An 18,328-nucleotide genomic window follows, 5' to 3' on the forward strand; every position below is an offset into this window, starting at 1 on the left:
CTTAAAGAATCTCTCGCAGAATTAGGAGACGTGGCCGTTTCACGCTAAACCACGAGAAAACGTGACATCCAGTGCGACAAAGCCAGCTACTATTCCTGGGATAATATTCTTTGTTCTTGCGATTTGGATGGGGTGAATGGTTCAAATTTCAGCTGTTTGACTCAGCGCTAAATTTGCGAAGGGTCTCTCAGTATAGTCAAATCCCAAAACCATTAGGACTAAAGACTCGAGTGCTGAAGTACAAGGCTTTGCCATCCTGCCTTCTATTGGACAGTCTCTATGATCGTGGAATAATCGAAATTATCTGGAAATAGTGTAGCCCACAAGTTTCAAGCATACTAAAGATCCTTGGCTGAGTCTCAATAGCTTTTGACAGCGACTTTACCCTCTGCAAGCTGCAAGATGCGAGTTCCTGTTTCTCCTCTCAGTCACAACGATTTTTTTGTTCACTGAGAGACCATCTGTTACTGTCAATAGAGGATCTAAGCACTCCAACGTACTATGGGGAGACTTTTTGTCCATGCCCTGACTTCCACTGTTGAGATCATCATTTTGTACGCTAAGGAAGAGGAAGGCCTTTTGGTCCGTTCGAAACTTTTGGCTGCATGAATAAGCTTGCGAGGCGATAGTCATCGTTATCAAGAAGAAGCACATATCATCCTCTATCTTTGGTAAATTGTAACAGTAGATAGCGAGATAGCAGTGGTTTGTAATGTTCTTTCGTTTCGAGTAGTGGGGTCGAAGATGCCCCGCGATACGGCGACTTGGGTAGACCTGAAGCGTAACTTTCGCGGGGTAATGACAAATAACAGATTCTCAACACAACACAGGAGTTATCACGGATAACTCAATATATCACAATCATAAGTCCTAAAAGAAATCTGCAAAGTCATCGATTCATTCTTCATGCCCCTTTTAACTTCCCTCCTTCCACCAGCCTCGGCCTCTACTTATGGTCAACATGTGAGACCGTTCCATCCTCCTTGAGGTGAACATTCAATCTACAATCATCAGCATATTTAATTTTTTCAAACTAGAGATCAGACATACCTCTCAGGCTTGAAGTCTCTGGTGACGATAGATCCGGGCTCAATAACTCTGTGTTCCTTTGGCAGGTCGGCGCGAGCGAAGGTCTGCATACATCATCAGCACAAGGCCGCCGGTTTTCCCTTCGATTCCTTTCATTTTGATATTAAAAAGAGGATAGCAGGGAAAGACCAAGAGATACCATACCGTAGAGTCATTCGTCTCACCAAGCTTCTTTCCAACCAACTTATTCATCCACTCCTCCGTCTTGGACTGCTCGCCACCGGAGTTGATTCCTGGGACCACGAGAGGCATGTTGACTTGCTTGCTTGTTGTGAAGAGTTTGGTTTGTGTTGTCTGTTTGAGGGTGTTTAATTTGAGATGTCGGGTTTTGAAAATACGAGTGTAAGTGTTCATGAGAAAGAAGTCGTTGATTTATGGGAGTGGAAGCCTTGTTTGGATGTTAGGAAGGCGAGGGATGACGTATTAAGACGACACGTGAAATAGGGCCTTGGCGTGAATGAAGGTGGATTGTCTCGAATGGATAGCCTTGGTGGCTCGCTTGCCTCGCTTGTCTCGAAGGTTCGTTGTTTACAGATTTCTTGTTTGGCTAATATTGGTAAGTAGTAAAGTAAATACTTTTGGACAAACTAGGAAATTACATGAAATTGCTCCTGAATTTTATTTTGGGCACTTGACGATGACCAGGCCACAACTTAGTCATCGAGGAGTTTTCGAGACCAGCATCTCAAGCTGTGGCCAGAGGATTAATGTTACCATGCCTGATGGTGTGGTACTTCTGATGGCACAGAGAATGTACTTGGTAGCTGCTCAGCATTGCTCGTGGCTAATTGTTGACCTGAAGCCCCTAATCTACACTGGCTCAGCAAGTAAGTCTTTGTATTGGAGAGTACCAGCAGCCAGAAATATCAAAAAGAGAGGAATCAAGATTTCTGAAATATCAGAAACACAATAACGAGGCGGCGATAGAGAACAGTAGGGAAGAATGAGAAGCCCAAAAGAAGTAGAAGACTGCAGGCGGGTAGGTAACATAGGTACCTAGGTAATGTCTTGTCATTGCACGTGACCATCACGTTTTTCCAAGCGTCTGCACTCAGCCATCCATGGTCCTCTCCCTCCATCGTCTCGTCTCAACTCATCATCACACTGCACGAGTCCATCCAAACCACACGGAAGAGAGCGATGGATGCTGAAGCTTTTTCTACTTTCTCACCGCAGGCTGACATAACAATGATTCTGTTTCAGCCCGGCCCATTCAGCCTGCGATCCTTCTTCATTCCAACATAGCGCCAAGCCGACCTCAACTGTGCCTCAATTCAAGCCTTCTCCTGAATCTCTGGACAGCCTCAGCCACCAACACACCTTCTTCTCCCTCATCCTTTCGCTCGTCACGCCGTGGCCCCAAGTGGATCATGTTTCTCGGTCCAGCATCGCCTAACAATCAGCTTGTCCTTCAAAGCTTGAATCTTTTTCTTCTCAACTTACGTATCACCGGACGTGGATAGTCAGTCCACTTGATACAATCACCAACATCGTTGAGAACGCGGCCAATGGAGTCAGAGTCGAAGAGGCACAGTGCAGCATCACGGCATCCCACATGCCCCAGCGCCTGATCCGACGAATTGCATGCGCCTTTCAGAGCGCCAACACAGGCTGATTGGCTGTATCTCATTGTCGTGATGATGAGGCCTATCACAGGCCCTGTCGAGACCCTATCGTGCACCTTCAGCTAAAGCCTCAATTAACTTCGCCCCGACCTTAAAATAAGCACTTGAAGGTTGGTTCTTTCCGCTTTTTATTTATGTATCGTGAGATTCCCCATGACCTTAATTTTCTCTGTTTCCATAAATTTTCTGTTTGCTTTTCCATTGTGTGAAAGGTTGCGGCTGTACTCGAGTGTCCCTTGCCTCGTTACACTGCAGGCAAAACAACACATTCCAGGCGTGCGACGCGACAAGTCTCAATCTGTCCTAAGCTCTTCCTTTCCTCATTGTTCCAAATTAGAGTAGCATCAAACACTATGCGTTCAGCAATACTCGAGTTGTTGGCCTCGGCCGCAATCGTCTCTGCGACAGGATGCGCCCAAAGCAACCTCGATGACCTGGTAGCCCGGATATCCTGCGGTACCAACAAGGAGATTTCTCAATGTTTGCACCGAGATATCGACCTTGCATGGTTGGAGGAGATTGAGGACTGCTTGATTTCGGGAGGATGTTCAATGGCAGATGCGACAGCGGAAGCTGTTTGGTTTACCTTCGATTGCCGAGCTAAACAGGAGGAATTAAAGAGGAGACAGAATGATGAAGAGACAACCACAGAAGAAAGCACAACGGAGGAAAAGACTACAACCAAGAAGACTGCAAGTAGGTCCGCATCTGCGAAGAGGACATCTACAACAGCTCCTTCGTCAACAGAAGCAACCACGACATCCGAGTCTACCACCGAGTCTACAACAACTTCAACCTCCTCCGAATCGACAGTTACCTCAACAACAAGCACGTCCAGCCAAAGTACAATTACAAAATCCACTGAAACAGCACAATCCGCAACCACAACAGGTCCCCTTGTCTGCTCAGTTACCAGCACAAAAGCCACGTCCATGTGCTTCGTCAGTGCAGGAAAAACACAATCCTGCGTCGCAACAACCACAGAGATCGCATCCTGCGCCCCTGGTATGATATGTTTCTCCGCCGCTGCCGGCGCAAACTCCTGCATGCGCCGCGACAACCACCTTACAACCTCCGGTATCGTCGTGGCAATCGCGTTCGGTGTCGGGATAGCAGCCACAACCATTGCCGTCATTGCCATGATCATCCACGGCAAGAACAAAGTCAAAGCGAACCGGCAAGCTCAATTACTAGCTGTCGCGAGCTCCAGAGGACGAGGTGGGCGCGATGTAGAAGCTGCGAAAGGATTTAGTAAGCCAATGACGAGCGATGCCAATTTGCCATTGATTACGCCGGGAGGACCGAGGTCCGATCAGCCTATTTATGGACAGCAGGAGTATTTTGAAGGGGCTGGTCAAGCAATGCGGAGCTTAACTCCACCGGAGTACAGAAGTGTTTCTGGATCAGGAGCACCGCCGGTACCGAGACTGGAGTTGCATCAAGGTCTTGGTGCTCTAGGGCAGAATCCGAGGTACTGAAGAGTATCGATTACGTTTTAAGGCCGGGACTGAAAAAGCGTTGAAGAAAGGGGACAAGTTATGAGAGATGGGATGAGAGGTAAAATGGAGTGAGCGAGGCATATGGATCTGGTGTTTGGAGTTTCTTTGCTACATTTTAACGTGATCTGATCGTTATGATCGGTCTATCATACCCCTCTTGTACGATGTGTTGCATAGTTTTGTTGCTTTGCTAGTGACAGGAACAGGTGGCATCCCCCAATCAAATATCCGTTAAGAATGAAAGATCCTTCTTGTTGTCTAAGACTTGTACCTTCAATCCACGCTGTGATTTGCTCAGCTGCGTGACACGGATCCCTGACCAGCCGTACAGAGCCTCTCTTCCTCGGAATTAGATGTCGACTAAACCTGCTCGCAGATTAGATTCATAGCTGACCACAATACGATTTTTTGATCTACTTGTTTATTGACTTTCGATAGGGCTCGCTAAACGTTGTAGGCGAAAGTCAAATTCGTCGACAAGTCTTCGCTCCGAACACCAAGAAGGCGGAGGTCAGTGATGTTGAACTTCGAATTTTGGATTAACTGAAGTAGGCGTCACTAGCTACGAGACCAGTTATATCTATGTCTACCAAGTTTGGACGTACCTTCGGCTGGGCAGACGCCCTTTAAAGTCACTACGCCCTGTCTTCTACAAAATGGGGTGGGTGGATTTTTTCGATAACATCATGTTTGATTGAACAATGAGCTAAAACATCGTCAGTAATCCATCTATATATCTGGAGCCATTAGTCAATGTGCCAAGTAAGTCTTACGTCAATCAGACCTTCTGCAAATCAGGTGCTGTGTTTGCCTCGGCTCCCACTTTTGAAAATAAGCGAAGCAACTCCAACTCTCTATCACGACATTCTTTTGTCTACCGCTGATTTAAATTGACTCACAAACATGGAGAGAAATCAAGGACTGCTAACATCTAATCGATCTTAGTTCTAGCATATGATTGCTTCTTAATTTCTCAGTATTCGATTGAAAGAACTCATCAGTGACAGAACTCATCAGTGACGGACCTCAGCAATTTGACGGAGCTCTCCGGCCAAGAAAGACGCCAAAGGTCAACAAAACAACTCAGAGTAAAGCTCCGAAGATATCTCTACATCTTTGAGAATGCCGAAGATGCAATTTTACTACGCTCCAGGAGCATGCTCCATCCTTCCACACATCCTCCTCCACGAAACCGGCCTCGACTTCGAAGCAGTCGAAGTCAGAAGATTCGATCGCCATTCAAGCTGGCCCGAGGAGTACAAGCGTATCAACCCCAAGATGCAAGTCCCAGCACTCGCAATCGACGATGATATAATCACTGAGAATATCGCCGTCTGCACCGCAATTTCCAACCTCGTGCCGGGAAAACATCTCTTGGGCAAAACGCCAATGGAGACTGTGAGAGTTTATGAATGGCTGAGTTGGCTGGCGATTAATTTCCATACTGGCGGGTTTGGTCATGTGTTTCGTCCGTATCGATGGTCCGATGATCCAGCTGCTCACGAGGGGATCAAACAAAGTGCTTTGAAGAGAGTGGAAGGTATACTTGATGCTGTTGAGGAGAGGTTGCCAGGCATTCATGCCGTTGGAGGAGACTTTACAGCTGTTGATCCATACCTTTTTGCATTCTATAGATGGGCCGTGGAGGTGAAATTCGAGATGAAGGAAAAGTATCCAAAGTATACGGCATTAGTTGAGAATCTGGTACAGCGAGAGGGAGCAAAGGCAGCAATCAAAGCGGAGGAAATTGAAGGTTCTTGGTGAAAGTCTTGGCTTATAAGCATTCTGAATTAGAAGCAGTAGCATACATGCATGTCTGGGACGTCGTCCAGGTCTCCGGAAAACGAGCTCCAGAATCTCCAAAGCAGGATTATGTATAGAATTCGGGAGCGTGCTTATACGAGAAGAATGTCTCTTTGTCGTGCCCAAATACAAGTTTTGCATTTGTCCTTCTGGCCAACATATGTATCATCTGATTCGAATGTATCCGATCATCATGATCTCTTGCTTGCCATCCTACATTCAGTTAAAACCATCCTAGACGGGACTCATTCAAACCTTGCCTTGAGGATGGTTCTGTTCATAATTCTCCTTCACGTGATATTGATCCGACGTGAAAATCCAAGTACCACTTTCCAGTAAATTGACTTGCATCAGGCAGAGTCCAGGCGTATGTCCTGGTGCATGGCGCATAGTCAAACCCGGAAAAATCTCCAGGAAATCGGTGTTGAAAGTTTTCCACTTCAGATCGAAACGAAGATAATGAGCCATGTAAACCACCGGGTCACTTCCTGTGGCAACCGAATAAAATGCATGTTTCAATTCTTTCTCGTGCACATATATTGGGACATCCGTTCCAGTGAAGTGCTCAAGTCCGCCAGCGTGGTCCAGATGTAGATGTCCAAGGATGACGGCTTTGATATCTGTGATCGAGTGTCCAGTCTTTGCAATTGCTGCTGGGAGTTCCTTGTCTGCGTTGTAGTCGATTTGAGCAAAAAGGTCATTGTATGGAGGTCCCCATACCGTTGGCCAGTTACCGCCCGAGCCAGTCTCGAAGAGAATCAATCCTTCAGTCGGGTGCTCGATTAGTGCAGATATCTGAACCAAGTGACGTCGCTTATGTTGAAGTGGGTGAGGGTTGCTAATAGTCCCCACATTCGCCTGGAACTCAGTGAGAAAATAGGTTCTGAAGATACCGTAAAAAAGAGTTGCTGAAAATCAACCACTGACCCCAGTTACTACAAAGGCTTCATCAAGTTCCATATCGCCAACATGGAGGAGCTACTAATCATCAGTCATCCATTCAAACACAATTTGAGCCCTCTTACCCATAGCTTGGTGCCCTATGCTGGAGTTAGCAGGAAGTGTCAATCGGGGCGTAAGACTTGCTTCAGGAGCTTTTATCAGAGTGTCCAGGGACGACATGATGAGCAGCCGTATATTTAATGGTTGACGAAGTACAATTGGCTCCAAAGTCTTCGAGGTTCAAATAAAGGTAAACCAAAAACCCGAGAGCATGATATTGTACCTCCGAGTCTCCAAACACTGGACGCACGTGTGAGATCATAATCATTATCAAAATCCGCTTTCGTAGATTTGTAATCGAAGAGTAATCAAATTGCATGTTTTCTAGAAGATTCGCAACCAACAAACATCCGATTTTCATGCACATTGTGGGTTTTGTAAAGCTCTGAAAATGACTGAATTTCTCGACTGTATACCCTTGTTGATCAATATGCAGGTTAGAGCTTCTGTGATTGGCCAATGTTTAGAACTGTCAAGCGAAATGCAGGGGTCCATCTTGCCACCAAATGAAGGCGAATTGAATATCCGATCGTAATGGTACCGCATTTTGGGATGGTACAGATCTCATTTATCAGCAAGATACGAGAGTGGTGATTTATTCCCAGTCATTGCATTGCTTGTATGAGGTAAGCAGAATGAAAAGTCCGAATAGACCACAGGTATCGCCGGCATCCAGTGAGGTTCGACATAGGTTGCAGCACGCATGCCGCGATGGTCAGATGTAGGGAAATAGAGACTCTGGCATAGTGTTGTATTGTTGGCACTTATTCTGGTTACAATTTGTACATAAGAAGGCTGCGAATTCCTACAGGTTGATCCTCTGGTTGTGAATGCGAAATACTTTTCACCCCTTCTCCGCTCACCTGATCACCACAGTCTTCGCGCTCGTCCAGTTCACTTCTGTATTCTTCGTTCATTTGAGAGTAGTGAGCACAATAACAAGGCAAAAATCGCACGATCACAATTCCCGTGTCTGTCACTGTTCTAAATCAACATCCATCAGAGCCAACATCACCACACCGAGCACAACATCTTTTTTGAGTGTCACCTTCTTAGATCAGCGTCCACGATGGTCACTTCTCCAGAGTTCAAGACCTTCCATGGATCACCTTCGAGAGCCATCCAAGAAGGAAGTTACAAAAGCAGAGAACTGGCGCCGAATGAAGTCCTGATCCGTATAACTTACTCTGGGGTATGCGGAACGGATTTGCATGGACTGGAAAGTGGCATGGTGCTCGGACATGAAGGCGTAGGTGTTGTGGAGGCTTTCGGAGAAGGAATCAGAGGCGTGTGGAAAGTGTAAGAAATGATGAACTGAAGCTGTTTACTTTGAGTTTCAGCTGACTTTTGATACCACAGAGGAGAGCGTGTCGGCTTCGGCTATGTCAAAGATGGATGTGGAGTGTGCGAATTCTGTCTCGTCGGAGCTCATATGCACTGCATCAACTCCGCCAGATTCTACTCAGGAACTGACTTAGACCAAGGATCGTTTGCGACACATGCCATTTGGCCAGAGACTCTGATTCATCGAGTTCCGGAAGGTCTCAGCGATGCTGAAGCTGCACCACTATTCTGTGCTGGCCAAACTGTCTTCGTTCCATTGCTCAAGTATGTTAAGCCTGGAGACCGTCTGGGAGTCGTAGGTATTGGTGGATTGGGGCACTTGGCAATTCAATTCGCTTCGAAGTGGGGTTGTGAAGTTGTCGCATTTTCCGGCACCAACAAGAAGAAGGATGAGGCGTTGGCTTTGGGAGCGACTGAGTTCGTGGTGACCAAAGGTGTTGAAGGGCTTGTAGTGGATCATAAGCTGGATCACCTTTTCGTTACAACAAGTCAGCACCCAAAGTGGGAACCGTGAGTCAAGCTAAAACATGCCATAGCTTCCTGAACTAAGTGCTGACTACTTCAGGTACATGGATGTGATGAAACCTTTCGGGAACATATATCCTCTCACAGTCTCAACAGAGGACCTGGTTATCCCATTCCTCCCTTTCCTTCTGAAGGAGATTTCATTCGTTGGTTCGTGCACCTCGACTCCTGCTAGTGTGGACAAAATGTTAGAGTTTGCGTCCTTTCACGGAGTGAAACCCATCTTGGAGGAGTTCCCTCTGTCAGTTGATGGTGTGACTGAGGCTTTGAGACGTCTTCAGGCGGGAGAAGTCAGATATAGGGGTGTGTTGAAGGCTTGAAATGCCAAGCAATTTCACATTCTTACATTTCGGCGAGTTCCTGGTATTGAGGAGATATGCCAGCAACAAGCAATCGATTGAATCATTGAAATTGATACAATAGATAATGTTGCCCAAAAAAGCTTCCATGGTTTACTTTGCTGCAAAGGAGCCTCCGGACGTTAAATAGGGAAGCTTCCAACTTTCTTCTTGATTTGTCACTGAGTTGCTCTATGAACTGTGAAAGTCTCAAAGTGGATTCGGAGATTCCATGTTATGCAGATGCGAGATCGGATGCTGTAGCCCCACCAATGAAGACGATGAATGTACGTGCAGACATGATTACTGAACAAAATTTTGCGCCGAGTTCAGTCAGTAAACCCCACCGCAAAAAGTTCCAAGTGACGAAGTGGCACCAGCTCACTGAAAGTATTGGATACCCTCGATTTGTAGTGTTCTGGGCTTGATAAGATGTTCCAGTGCCACTTCACGAGTTCCATTCAGATCCACCCCGTCTGACAAACTTCAGGGTGCAGGGGCAATTGGTGAAGACTATAAGAGCTTATATAAAAAAAATCAGTGATCGCATCCCTTGATACTCTACTTATCGACGAGAGCTACACTCGGATATGGCATCAAGCACTGGCCATACAGCGAATCGTGAACCTGCATCGGATGCAGGTGCAGGTGGTCGACTGCCGGATCAGCCACGAATGGGACCACCAAACCTACGACCCAAGCCAGTCGCCTTACGACCGGCAACTGTCACTGGCAGCCAAGAAAGCGAAAAGGAGATCCGGAAACGTTTGATGCAGGGTATTCCAAAAGCGAGGAGATGGGTCATCAAGAATCGAATCGAACTAACGCTTCCCCCGGAATTTTCGCAGCCACCGGGATCGAAGCAGGAGGAATCAGCAACAGTACAGACGCATGAGATCGAGGGAGTAGAAAGATTAGTCACGCAGTCACTAGAAAGTGGACTGAAAGTTCCACCGAATTTGGAAAATACCATTGGCTTTCCTTTGGTTCAACGCCTCCCTAATGTACCAACAATCACCCATCCGAGGACAATTTTAGGAGCCGGTAGGGTAGACCCGTTTGGAAATTACCCTATCCAATTGTCGTACGACGAGAGGCATCTTTTAGACCAGCGTGAGTTGTAATAACCCTCAACCTTCCCCCCACAATTTCACACCTCAGTAATTACTTACTAAGTCAACACAATTCAGTGTACACTGGAACAGAGCCTGTACTCAGAACGTTTAGGAACTCTTGGCTTCCCACTGCGCTCAAAGATCCGGCTACATTCCATCAATTTCTGGCTAATGTCTCACTAAATTTGTATCAAACCAGAGGCCAGCCACGGAGCAGAACTCTATCAGGAGAACATCATGCAGTCGCGCTGCGAACTGTGAATAGTAATCTCTCTGATCCCACCCGTAACACAGATGATGCCATGATCGCTAGCGTTGTCACTTTTGTCTGCTACTGTGTAAGTGATGTTCTGGTGTCTCGGTGTCTTCACGTATCGATCGAGAGAGGAGTTTACCACTGATGTGACGTGCAGGTGACCCAAGAGGACTTCGTGGGATTCGACGCTCATATAGATGGCCTGGCAAATATCATTCGCTTACGTGGGGGTATGCAAACATTGGATCATAACCCAACACTGAGGTGCATGGTCTTTGGGTAAGTAACCACACCTTTCAAAGAATTCACATCTGATTGGAGAATCAGGGTCGATCTTTCGGGTGCTTGTCGAAGAGACTCCAGGCCAACGTTTCCTCCCCCAGACCGACTGATCCAGGCTGTTCAAAGAGCATTTCGTGACAAGTTGAAGCTCTCGCCAAATCACGCGCCAAACCTTAGCCCCAGACCTTGGGCAAACGCTATTCCTCGGGATCACCTGTTGACAAAAGGATTCGACGATTTGCTCAGAGCTATTAATTACACCAAGATTAAGACAGCGCACAACGAAGACTGGATCGAAGTAAAGTTCATTGTCTTTTGGATCGATCCGATCGTTCATAACGTTCTAGGCCAAGGGCCAGAAACACAACCAAGTGATGGGCCAAGTATTGTGCAAGAAACTACAAGAATCGGACTCATACTTTTCTTGTTCAAGCTTCGGCGGGTTTGTGGGCAGCTCGGTGTGTCAACGATATTTTTCATCAAAAAGCTGAAGTCACTTGCATCAACCATGGCATGGAAGACGTTGTGGAACTCTTCTGAGCCGCTCTTGCTTTGGGTACTATTCGTGGGTATGCTTGAGGCTTGGGGAACAGAGGACCAGGAATGGTATGCAGAGACTGCTGCCATGGCTGCTCACTGGATGGGTATGAAGTCATGGGATGGTGCATTAGAGGCTGTGAAGAGTTTCCCTTGGGTCGATGGTTTGTTCGAAGACGAGTGTGAGAGATGTAAGCCAAGATTTCAAGGCATTATGGGTAACTTAGAGCAAGATCTATATTCTCCTTGAAAAGTATATCATTCCTTCATTAGTAACAGTTTCCACGACAAGTACAAAAGAAGCGAGGGATGTCTCCCACGGTTCTCGTAGGGAAAACGAACGGGTTCTTGGACTGCGGAGTTTGTGGGAGGAAAATTTCATTTCATCTTCTCATGTCCAACAGCAGACAAATAGTGTTCCAAGGATTGGAAGATTGGACTAAAATCGCGCTTGATGTTTGTTTACAAAATAGACTCAAGAGTCAACATTTCCTCAAGAGTCAAAAATTGTTAACTCTCATGCAGTTCTTCGTAAAGATTGTGCTTGAATTGAGGTTTTTTGAATATAGAGAATTCTATGCCTAGCTCCTTGTGCTCATGAGATTACACGATTGCCCACTCAGGCTTTGGTATTCTTAGCAGCCTTGGCACCAGAAAGCTTCTTCAGGCGCAGAGACAGACCCTCAGAGCCACCAGAAATACCTAGACTACACCACGGGGCCGCGTGGGTGGGGGACAGATCGAATTCCCCACCCGTTGGCAACCTGCGAGAGGTTGCAATAGATTTCACCGGCTGGCACAGAGAAAAGAATATAATGACTCCGTTCAAGACCAACCTTTTGAGTTTGAGACGTCGCCTGTGCAGCAAAATATCTCAAGGTCCGAAGGGCAGGACGTAAAAAATCAATCATAAATTATGGAGTAACACAAGCTGACTTCAGCAACTCAGCTCCTGTACTTGCATCTCGAAAAAGATCAACCCTACTAATGCCACATAAGTGGAGGGGTGTCCGGCCGGCATTCGTGAGAAATTCCGTTGGAAGCCTGAAAATTGACATCACTTGATTGAAGATCGAGCATTTGAAGCTTCAAACACTGATATACCAGAAAACGGGCCTGAACTCCATTGCAAGAAGACCTCCAAATCCAAACGCCTTACAGAGGAGAGCATTACAATTTAGGAATCGGCACCCCAACCCCTCATGTCGTTATAGTCCGAGGCCAACCTCAATCCTTGCCCAAGAATCCCTATTGCCCCATCGGCAAACGCATTCCCCGTCCTCGGAATTTCAGGCTGGCTCCCCATAGCCTCACCCCTAGCATCCGCCCTCTCTGTAGCAATACGATACGCCTCATCAAGCGCACTGTCTTTACAAACCATCCTTGCAACGGCCGCTCTCTTAATCGCGCTCTGCCACCGATGGAACCACTCAACCTCAGTCATGACCGTGCATCTCCTTGTCAAATCGTCTCCGGGTGGCGAATCCGCATAACTATATACGACTTTCACAGTCTCGTATCTAGCCGTAATGAAGAATAGGAACGGCCAGGAAAATAGCCAGAGGAATGTACAGTAGAATACCCATCGAATCCAGGTCGTGATTCTCCACTCGTTGATCTTGCCTGGACTGTACACGATCAGGGACGTCTTCTGCTCAGGGAAATCCACAGACAGATGGCCACGATAGTTTGTCTCTGCAATGGCGGACCGTAGCAATTGCTCGAGTTTCCTCTTGTCATGATTCAGGATCTTGCGTTTGAGCGTAAATGATTTCCAGCCTGATTTATCTGCCACATAGCGGTCGCACCATCTCCGTAGCTCATCTGCGCCATCTTCTCCATCTGATTCGTCGCTGACTGTAGGTTTTATCGACGGAATCCGCGTGCCTCTGTACCCGCGCTTGTTGTCTGGTAGGAGCTGGATCTCGCCACTATCTAGCCCACCCAGCAGGTTTGTAATATTGACTAAGACGAGGAAATCTTGGACCTTGTCCTTTGTCTCTTTGTTTCCGTTTCGCCTTGTCTCTGTGTGCGTGCCGTGTAGCTGGACAAAATATCCGGGTGGGTATCGTGCTTGATCTCAAATCATCGAGTAGAGGGCCGAGGAGTTGTTCGAATAGTGGGGAAAGCTGGTTCGAAATTCACGACAGCTGAGGTCGTGGGTCATGAATGGGACATCTGGCGGTAAGCTGAATGTTCTATTAGCAAAATAGATTGTGAGTGAGAATTGCCATACTGTGCCCAGGTCTGATTTGCCGTTGAAGTCGTCGGAGCCGCTGGTGCCAAGGGAGCTTCTGACGGAGTGTCCTGATATGGTGGAAGTTCTTCGTCAGGGAAAGCTGCTTCGACATCGTCTAGGAGGACTGCAGAAGACATTGATGATGTCTCTGCATGGTCAGGTTCGTCTCTGTACGGCTGAGGGAGGGGAGGCTGATAGACAGCCTTGCCAGAACCCATGATGATTAGTGTGGCTGGCAGCAGATCATAGGCGAGCTGGGAACGTTGACGATGATAAAAATATTTGGACCAGCAGCCCGAAGAATTTCTCCCGGAAGATGGTGTTTGTTATGAAGGTCGTCGTGGTGAAGGCAACATCTCGTGCTCTGCGCTTTCACCTCGGTTGCTGACCGAGTACCTCAGTACTTACTGTATCATCCTATCTAATCAGAAGCCCCTGAAAATCTATTCTTAGAAGTGCCATTGCGGCACAACATCACAATAGTATCGTCCGTTCATTACTCGTATCAACTGTGATCAATACATGGAGCTCGATCTCAGTGCTTCATATCACAATCTGATTCGAGATATGATCCTTGCAATTGATAAAGTGCAGAATAATACTTAGAGTGCTTGTAGGACAAGTACACCTGGCATAATTATGTTAAAGCATTAATCCCAAACTCCCCATTTACAGAGCAGAACTAAAAGACCTACAATTAAGACTTGAAATAGTGCACGAAATATACTTACTATAGCTGATTCGCAAGTAAATGCCAGAGCCTGTTCAAGTTGGCCTTGGCTGGTCGGAATCGACCCTAGTACATCATCCTATGGTGCAATTGGCAATTTGCACACCAAATAGTTAACTGAAATACAGGTACAACCGGCGTAGGTGTGCATGTTGTAAAAACAATTATAATCTGAGCCGTGCCCAGCTGATATGCTTAGACAGCTAGAAGCAACATAACACTACCTGGTAGGTCTGTTACCGAAACCCGACTAGGGATGCTTTAAGTGCAAGCAGACAATTGTGTCCTTGGTAAACTTTATCGAATGATTTGTGTATGATGTCTTGCTTACTTGATGGCTACCATTTCCAACGCCGTTCATCAGTCCCCATACGCTGTCTTATATCTGAGCGCGATAAGCCGCCCACTGCCAATACGTTTAGCAGGATCTTATCAAAGATTTCTTTGGAAGGTTCAACTAAATACGTTTCCAGATATTTCAAGAGCTAGAGCGATGAAAAACCCCCATTTGTCTTTACTTTTGCAAGAAAATCAGGATGGAGTCCTTTCTTGATTCACCATCACACCGAAAATCTCTAATATCACAACAAAGGAGTAAGATCTATATCTTCACTAAGACTGATTGACACCGATCAGGACCAATTAGAATGAACACGTGAGTAAGTTGGTGCAAGCCATCAGAATCAAAGTCTTTACGTAGGTCAATTCAGTCAAACTTTGATCATCATTGATTGTCGATAATCCCTTTCATTCGGCATCTAAAAGCCACTTATTGCCCTCCAAAAAAGACAACGACATCAAAATACGCAGAAATAAATACCTGCAGACTCCAAGTACACCCCTTAATCATAAAAGCCATAGAAAAAGAGCACAGGATCCGTCCAACCAGTCTCCCCTCAACGCCTCATACAACCTGCCTCACGAACGAACTCCCCAAATCTCAACCACCCAATCCCATCTTCTTGGTCTGTGACCGAGTCATGATCTCTCGACCAGACTCGACCCTTGGCTTCGGCTTCGGCTTCGACTTGGTCTTCTCGACTCGATTGCTAGCATCGGCAGTCTTCTTCTCCTTCCTCCCTTCACTCTTTTCTTCCTTTCTGTTCTTTCGTCGCTTAACTGGAACACGAGACGGGCTCTGGCCATGAGTTCGTCTCCTGACTGACGATCAACTTGATCATGATTCGCTTTGGAGGAAATGCTACTGCTGAACGAGGAGGTGGAGGAGGTGTTGAAGGTGGCGGAAGATGGGACGATGATGAAGGAAGACCAGGAGGAGGAGGAAAGAGAGTGGCAGCATTTTCTCTGAGTCTTTGCGTGTTTTCCCTATCTCCCGCGTCCTACGCTTTGTCGTGCACTCGGGACCAGGCTCGTCTTTCGCGGTCGGTGGCAATGAAGGGAGGGTTTGGTGGAAGGGGATGTCAGCCCAGATCTGGAGGGGTTACTGATCGCTTGGGCCTTGGCTATGAGTTTGGGATTGATTGGTGGTGAGGAGTTGTTGGTTGAGACGAATGGTGGGTGCTGATGGGAGCGCGGGTTTGAGTGTGAAGGTTCGCTGAGATGTTGCTTGATCTGCAAATGGGGTTTACTTGGTTGAAAAGGTTCGGACTTCTGTGAAGGAAAGAATTCTGATATACTCGGAATCCCAGGGAAAACAGGGAGATTATTTGTAGCATTTAATTTAGGCTGCTTTTGTGTCTTCTCTGTCGGCGATGCTATTTTGAGTGAAGGACCATACGATCTCGCTTGATTCTTCGATTTCAGCGGAGGACTTCACTACTACTTTCGCGCAGTATGGCGAGCAGTGGTGAATAGTCCTGGATGAACGTGTTCCGAAGTTGTTTGACGATGAGTAAAGGATTTTCTCTCAGACCATAAGATCGGGCGCGGTGCCATGAAGAAAGAGTCAACACTGGTCAACGTTTAAGATATTGTCATTTTTCCTGTCTATGTACTGTTTACCCATGATCCAACGTACAATCCCAGATATCAAGTCAGGTACTCCTCGTGTATACGGCGGTATATAATTACAACGTCTCTCATTTCTCATACAAATTCATTAACCTCCATCTCCATCTCCGGACCTATCTCTCGTGAACAGCCTCCAATCCACCCGGTCCCTCACTCCCATGCACACCACCATCTCTACTCGTCCTTCTCGTCCTAATCCTTCCCTCAGCTTTCTCCCGGAACCCCTCCCTCAACCCCTGACTCCTAGCATCCAACCCACTTCCCCTCCACTCGCCCATCCCCTTCTCTCTTACAGCACGCATCCTCTCCTCTTCTGCCTGGTCATGAGTCACATGCGCGATTCTCTCATTGACAGATCCTCGCAGCGCTTCGCCTGCGCCGTGAAGTCCTTTCAGCGTTGCAGTGAAACTCTGGCGTTTCCCAACAGGTTGCTGCTGTGTGACTCCAGGACCGCCAGAGATGGTGGTCGTGGTACCCATTGGTGCAACTCCGGACGAGGGGCTTATAGGTCCTGGACCCGTAGATGGTGAAGTTCCTACACCAGATACTCCCGGTCGAGAAAAGTTTGGTGTCTTAGGTCGACCGGGGGGGTCAGCTGCTGTTGATGTCGGACTCATGGGACTGAATGGCTCATTTGTGTCTCTATTTGCAGTAGCTTGATTGGCATAGTACGCCCCAGTCGCCTGGTTCGGTATTTGTCCCTGGTTCTGGCTCTGGTGGATAATGTTTCCGGAAGCGCCATTGCCGTACCCACTTCCAGATACCTGAGGAGGGGGGTGACTTGGGCTCTGATTTGGATGTACAGGACTGACATTCAGCGGTGCTACAATTCCGTCTCTTGACCGTCTCCTCTCAGATCGTTCAGGCATGATTGGCGAAGCAGGACCGTCGGGCATATAAGACGGGCTATTACCTTGCTGCATCGTAGGCGAATGTCTGAATTCAGATCGTGGAGGGATAGGTCTCCCTCCAGTGGTAGTTGGAGACAAGGGAACAGCAGGCAGCTCAGCATCTAGACGAGGATTGCTCCCACTGCTCCATGTCTGCAATATCGGTCGTTGAGGAGGCGGTCCATCTGGTGGAGCATACTGTGACTGCTGTACTCCCGGTTGTTTGGGTGTGGGTTTTCGCGCTGGCGCTTGAAAGAACGAGTTTTGATTTGAGGTGCCTGGCGTTGGAGCAGTTTGCTGGATCGTAGGGTTTGGTCTCCCCTGACTTTGGATAGTTGGCATTTTGTTTGGTGTGTTATCTGATCGGATAGGATTGCTTGAATTTGAAGTTTGGTTTGAGTTTTGAGGAATCGGCTGTGAAATGCCTGGTTTTACACCGGCATTTGCGGGAAGATTCTGGTCGATTTTCGTCTCAGAGACTTCTGGGGGAGGGTCTGTAGTTGGATTGTATGGGTGGGAATAAGTTTGTGTTGTTCCATCTGATGAGACTGTTGTCGTTGCTGCATTGATTTATCAGTATTTATTCACTTATAGATTTAATCAATGATGTGGAATGGAACCTACTCGTCGTGGTAGTGGTCGTAGTTGTAACAGTAGTTCCTGGCGGTTGTTGAGGTCGCTGGGCAGGAAATTGGCTTGCTTTAGAATCTGCTGTTGAAACATTGCTGCTGGAATAGTACGTTGAGTCGTTATAGCTATTGTTTTGAGAGTTGTTCATGTGCTGAGGCCGTGGAGTCGCGAGACCGTCCGAGGGAGCTGTTGCGGAGTTATTGTTGTTGTTGTTGATCGCCTGCGACTGGGCCTGGAGATTCAATGCATCCGGCTTCGTCTTGTCCTTGTGTTTGAAGAGTCCCATTCTGAATGTTCTGGTAGAAGCAAAAGAGAGAAAGACACAGCGGATGAGAGGATTGAGGGGCAAGGAGCGAGGTAGGTATACGTGACAAAAGTATGATATCTGGGCGTAGAGGGGGCTGTGGCTGATGAAGCTGTTAGTGATGTAATGTGGCGGACGCGGCGCATGGA

General features: G+C 47.2%; 9 protein-coding genes across 9 annotated transcripts; 5 read left to right on the forward strand and 4 right to left on the reverse strand.

Annotated features, from left to right (window-relative positions):
* Nucleotides 1–946: 946 nt before the first annotated feature.
* Nucleotides 947–1,341, reverse strand: ONS95_005064 (uncharacterized protein; the record flags this gene model as incomplete). Its single annotated transcript, XM_058498457.1, has 3 exons — nucleotides 947–1,001; nucleotides 1,051–1,133; nucleotides 1,234–1,341. The coding sequence occupies 3 exons, from the start codon at nucleotides 1,339–1,341 to the stop codon at nucleotides 947–949; spliced, it is 246 nt and encodes an 81-aa protein (XP_058351971.1).
* A 1,726-nt stretch (nucleotides 1,342–3,067) lies between these two features.
* On the forward strand, nucleotides 3,068–4,192 carry ONS95_005065 (uncharacterized protein; the record flags this gene model as incomplete). Its single annotated transcript, XM_058498458.1, has 1 exon — nucleotides 3,068–4,192. One exon carries the CDS (start codon nucleotides 3,068–3,070, stop codon nucleotides 4,190–4,192), a length of 1,125 nt encoding a protein of 374 aa, XP_058351972.1.
* Nucleotides 4,193–5,344: 1,152 nt separating this feature from the next.
* Nucleotides 5,345–5,977, forward strand: ONS95_005066 (uncharacterized protein; the record flags this gene model as incomplete). The annotated part of the gene is made up of 1 exon (XM_058498459.1): nucleotides 5,345–5,977. The coding sequence occupies one exon, from the start codon at nucleotides 5,345–5,347 to the stop codon at nucleotides 5,975–5,977; it is 633 nt and encodes a 210-aa protein (XP_058351973.1).
* Nucleotides 5,978–6,265: 288 nt separating this feature from the next.
* Nucleotides 6,266–7,138, reverse strand: ONS95_005067 (uncharacterized protein; the record flags this gene model as incomplete). The annotated part of the gene is made up of 4 exons (XM_058498460.1): nucleotides 6,266–6,874; nucleotides 6,944–6,994; nucleotides 7,042–7,056; nucleotides 7,103–7,138. 4 exons carry the CDS (start codon nucleotides 7,136–7,138, stop codon nucleotides 6,266–6,268), a joined length of 711 nt encoding a protein of 236 aa, XP_058351974.1.
* Nucleotides 7,139–7,838: 700 nt separating this feature from the next.
* ONS95_005068 (uncharacterized protein) lies at nucleotides 7,839–9,207 on the forward strand (the record flags this gene model as incomplete). Its single annotated transcript, XM_058498461.1, has 3 exons — nucleotides 7,839–8,317; nucleotides 8,378–8,872; nucleotides 8,928–9,207. Exons 1-3 carry the CDS (start codon nucleotides 8,088–8,090, stop codon nucleotides 9,205–9,207), a joined length of 1,005 nt encoding a protein of 334 aa, XP_058351975.1. The 5' UTR covers nucleotides 7,839–8,087.
* Nucleotides 9,208–9,815: 608 nt separating this feature from the next.
* Nucleotides 9,816–11,665, forward strand: ONS95_005069 (uncharacterized protein; the record flags this gene model as incomplete). The annotated part of the gene is made up of 4 exons (XM_058498462.1): nucleotides 9,816–10,338; nucleotides 10,416–10,678; nucleotides 10,754–10,875; nucleotides 10,924–11,665. The coding sequence occupies 4 exons, from the start codon at nucleotides 9,816–9,818 to the stop codon at nucleotides 11,663–11,665; spliced, it is 1,650 nt and encodes a 549-aa protein (XP_058351976.1).
* A 927-nt stretch (nucleotides 11,666–12,592) lies between these two features.
* Nucleotides 12,593–13,872, reverse strand: ONS95_005070 (uncharacterized protein; the record flags this gene model as incomplete). Its single annotated transcript, XM_058498463.1, has 2 exons — nucleotides 12,593–13,346; nucleotides 13,652–13,872. The coding sequence occupies 2 exons, from the start codon at nucleotides 13,870–13,872 to the stop codon at nucleotides 12,593–12,595; spliced, it is 975 nt and encodes a 324-aa protein (XP_058351977.1).
* Nucleotides 13,873–15,563: 1,691 nt separating this feature from the next.
* Nucleotides 15,564–15,875, forward strand: ONS95_005071 (uncharacterized protein; the record flags this gene model as incomplete). The annotated part of the gene is made up of 1 exon (XM_058498464.1): nucleotides 15,564–15,875. The coding sequence occupies one exon, from the start codon at nucleotides 15,564–15,566 to the stop codon at nucleotides 15,873–15,875; it is 312 nt and encodes a 103-aa protein (XP_058351978.1).
* Nucleotides 15,876–16,299: 424 nt separating this feature from the next.
* ONS95_005072 (uncharacterized protein) lies at nucleotides 16,300–18,308 on the reverse strand. Its single transcript, XM_058498465.1, has 2 exons — nucleotides 17,870–18,308; nucleotides 16,300–17,805 (listed from the first exon to the last, which is right to left on the reverse strand). Exons 1-2 carry the CDS (start codon nucleotides 18,159–18,161, stop codon nucleotides 16,469–16,471), a joined length of 1,629 nt encoding a protein of 542 aa, XP_058351979.1. The 5' UTR covers nucleotides 18,162–18,308; the 3' UTR covers nucleotides 16,300–16,468.
* Between the last annotated feature and the right edge of the window lie 20 nt (nucleotides 18,309–18,328).

This window comes from Cadophora gregata (genome assembly GCF_030347475.1).
Source record: "Cadophora gregata isolate MNR1 chromosome Unknown scaffold_15, whole genome shotgun sequence".
NCBI lineage: Eukaryota > Fungi > Ascomycota > Leotiomycetes > Helotiales > Ploettnerulaceae > Cadophora > Cadophora gregata.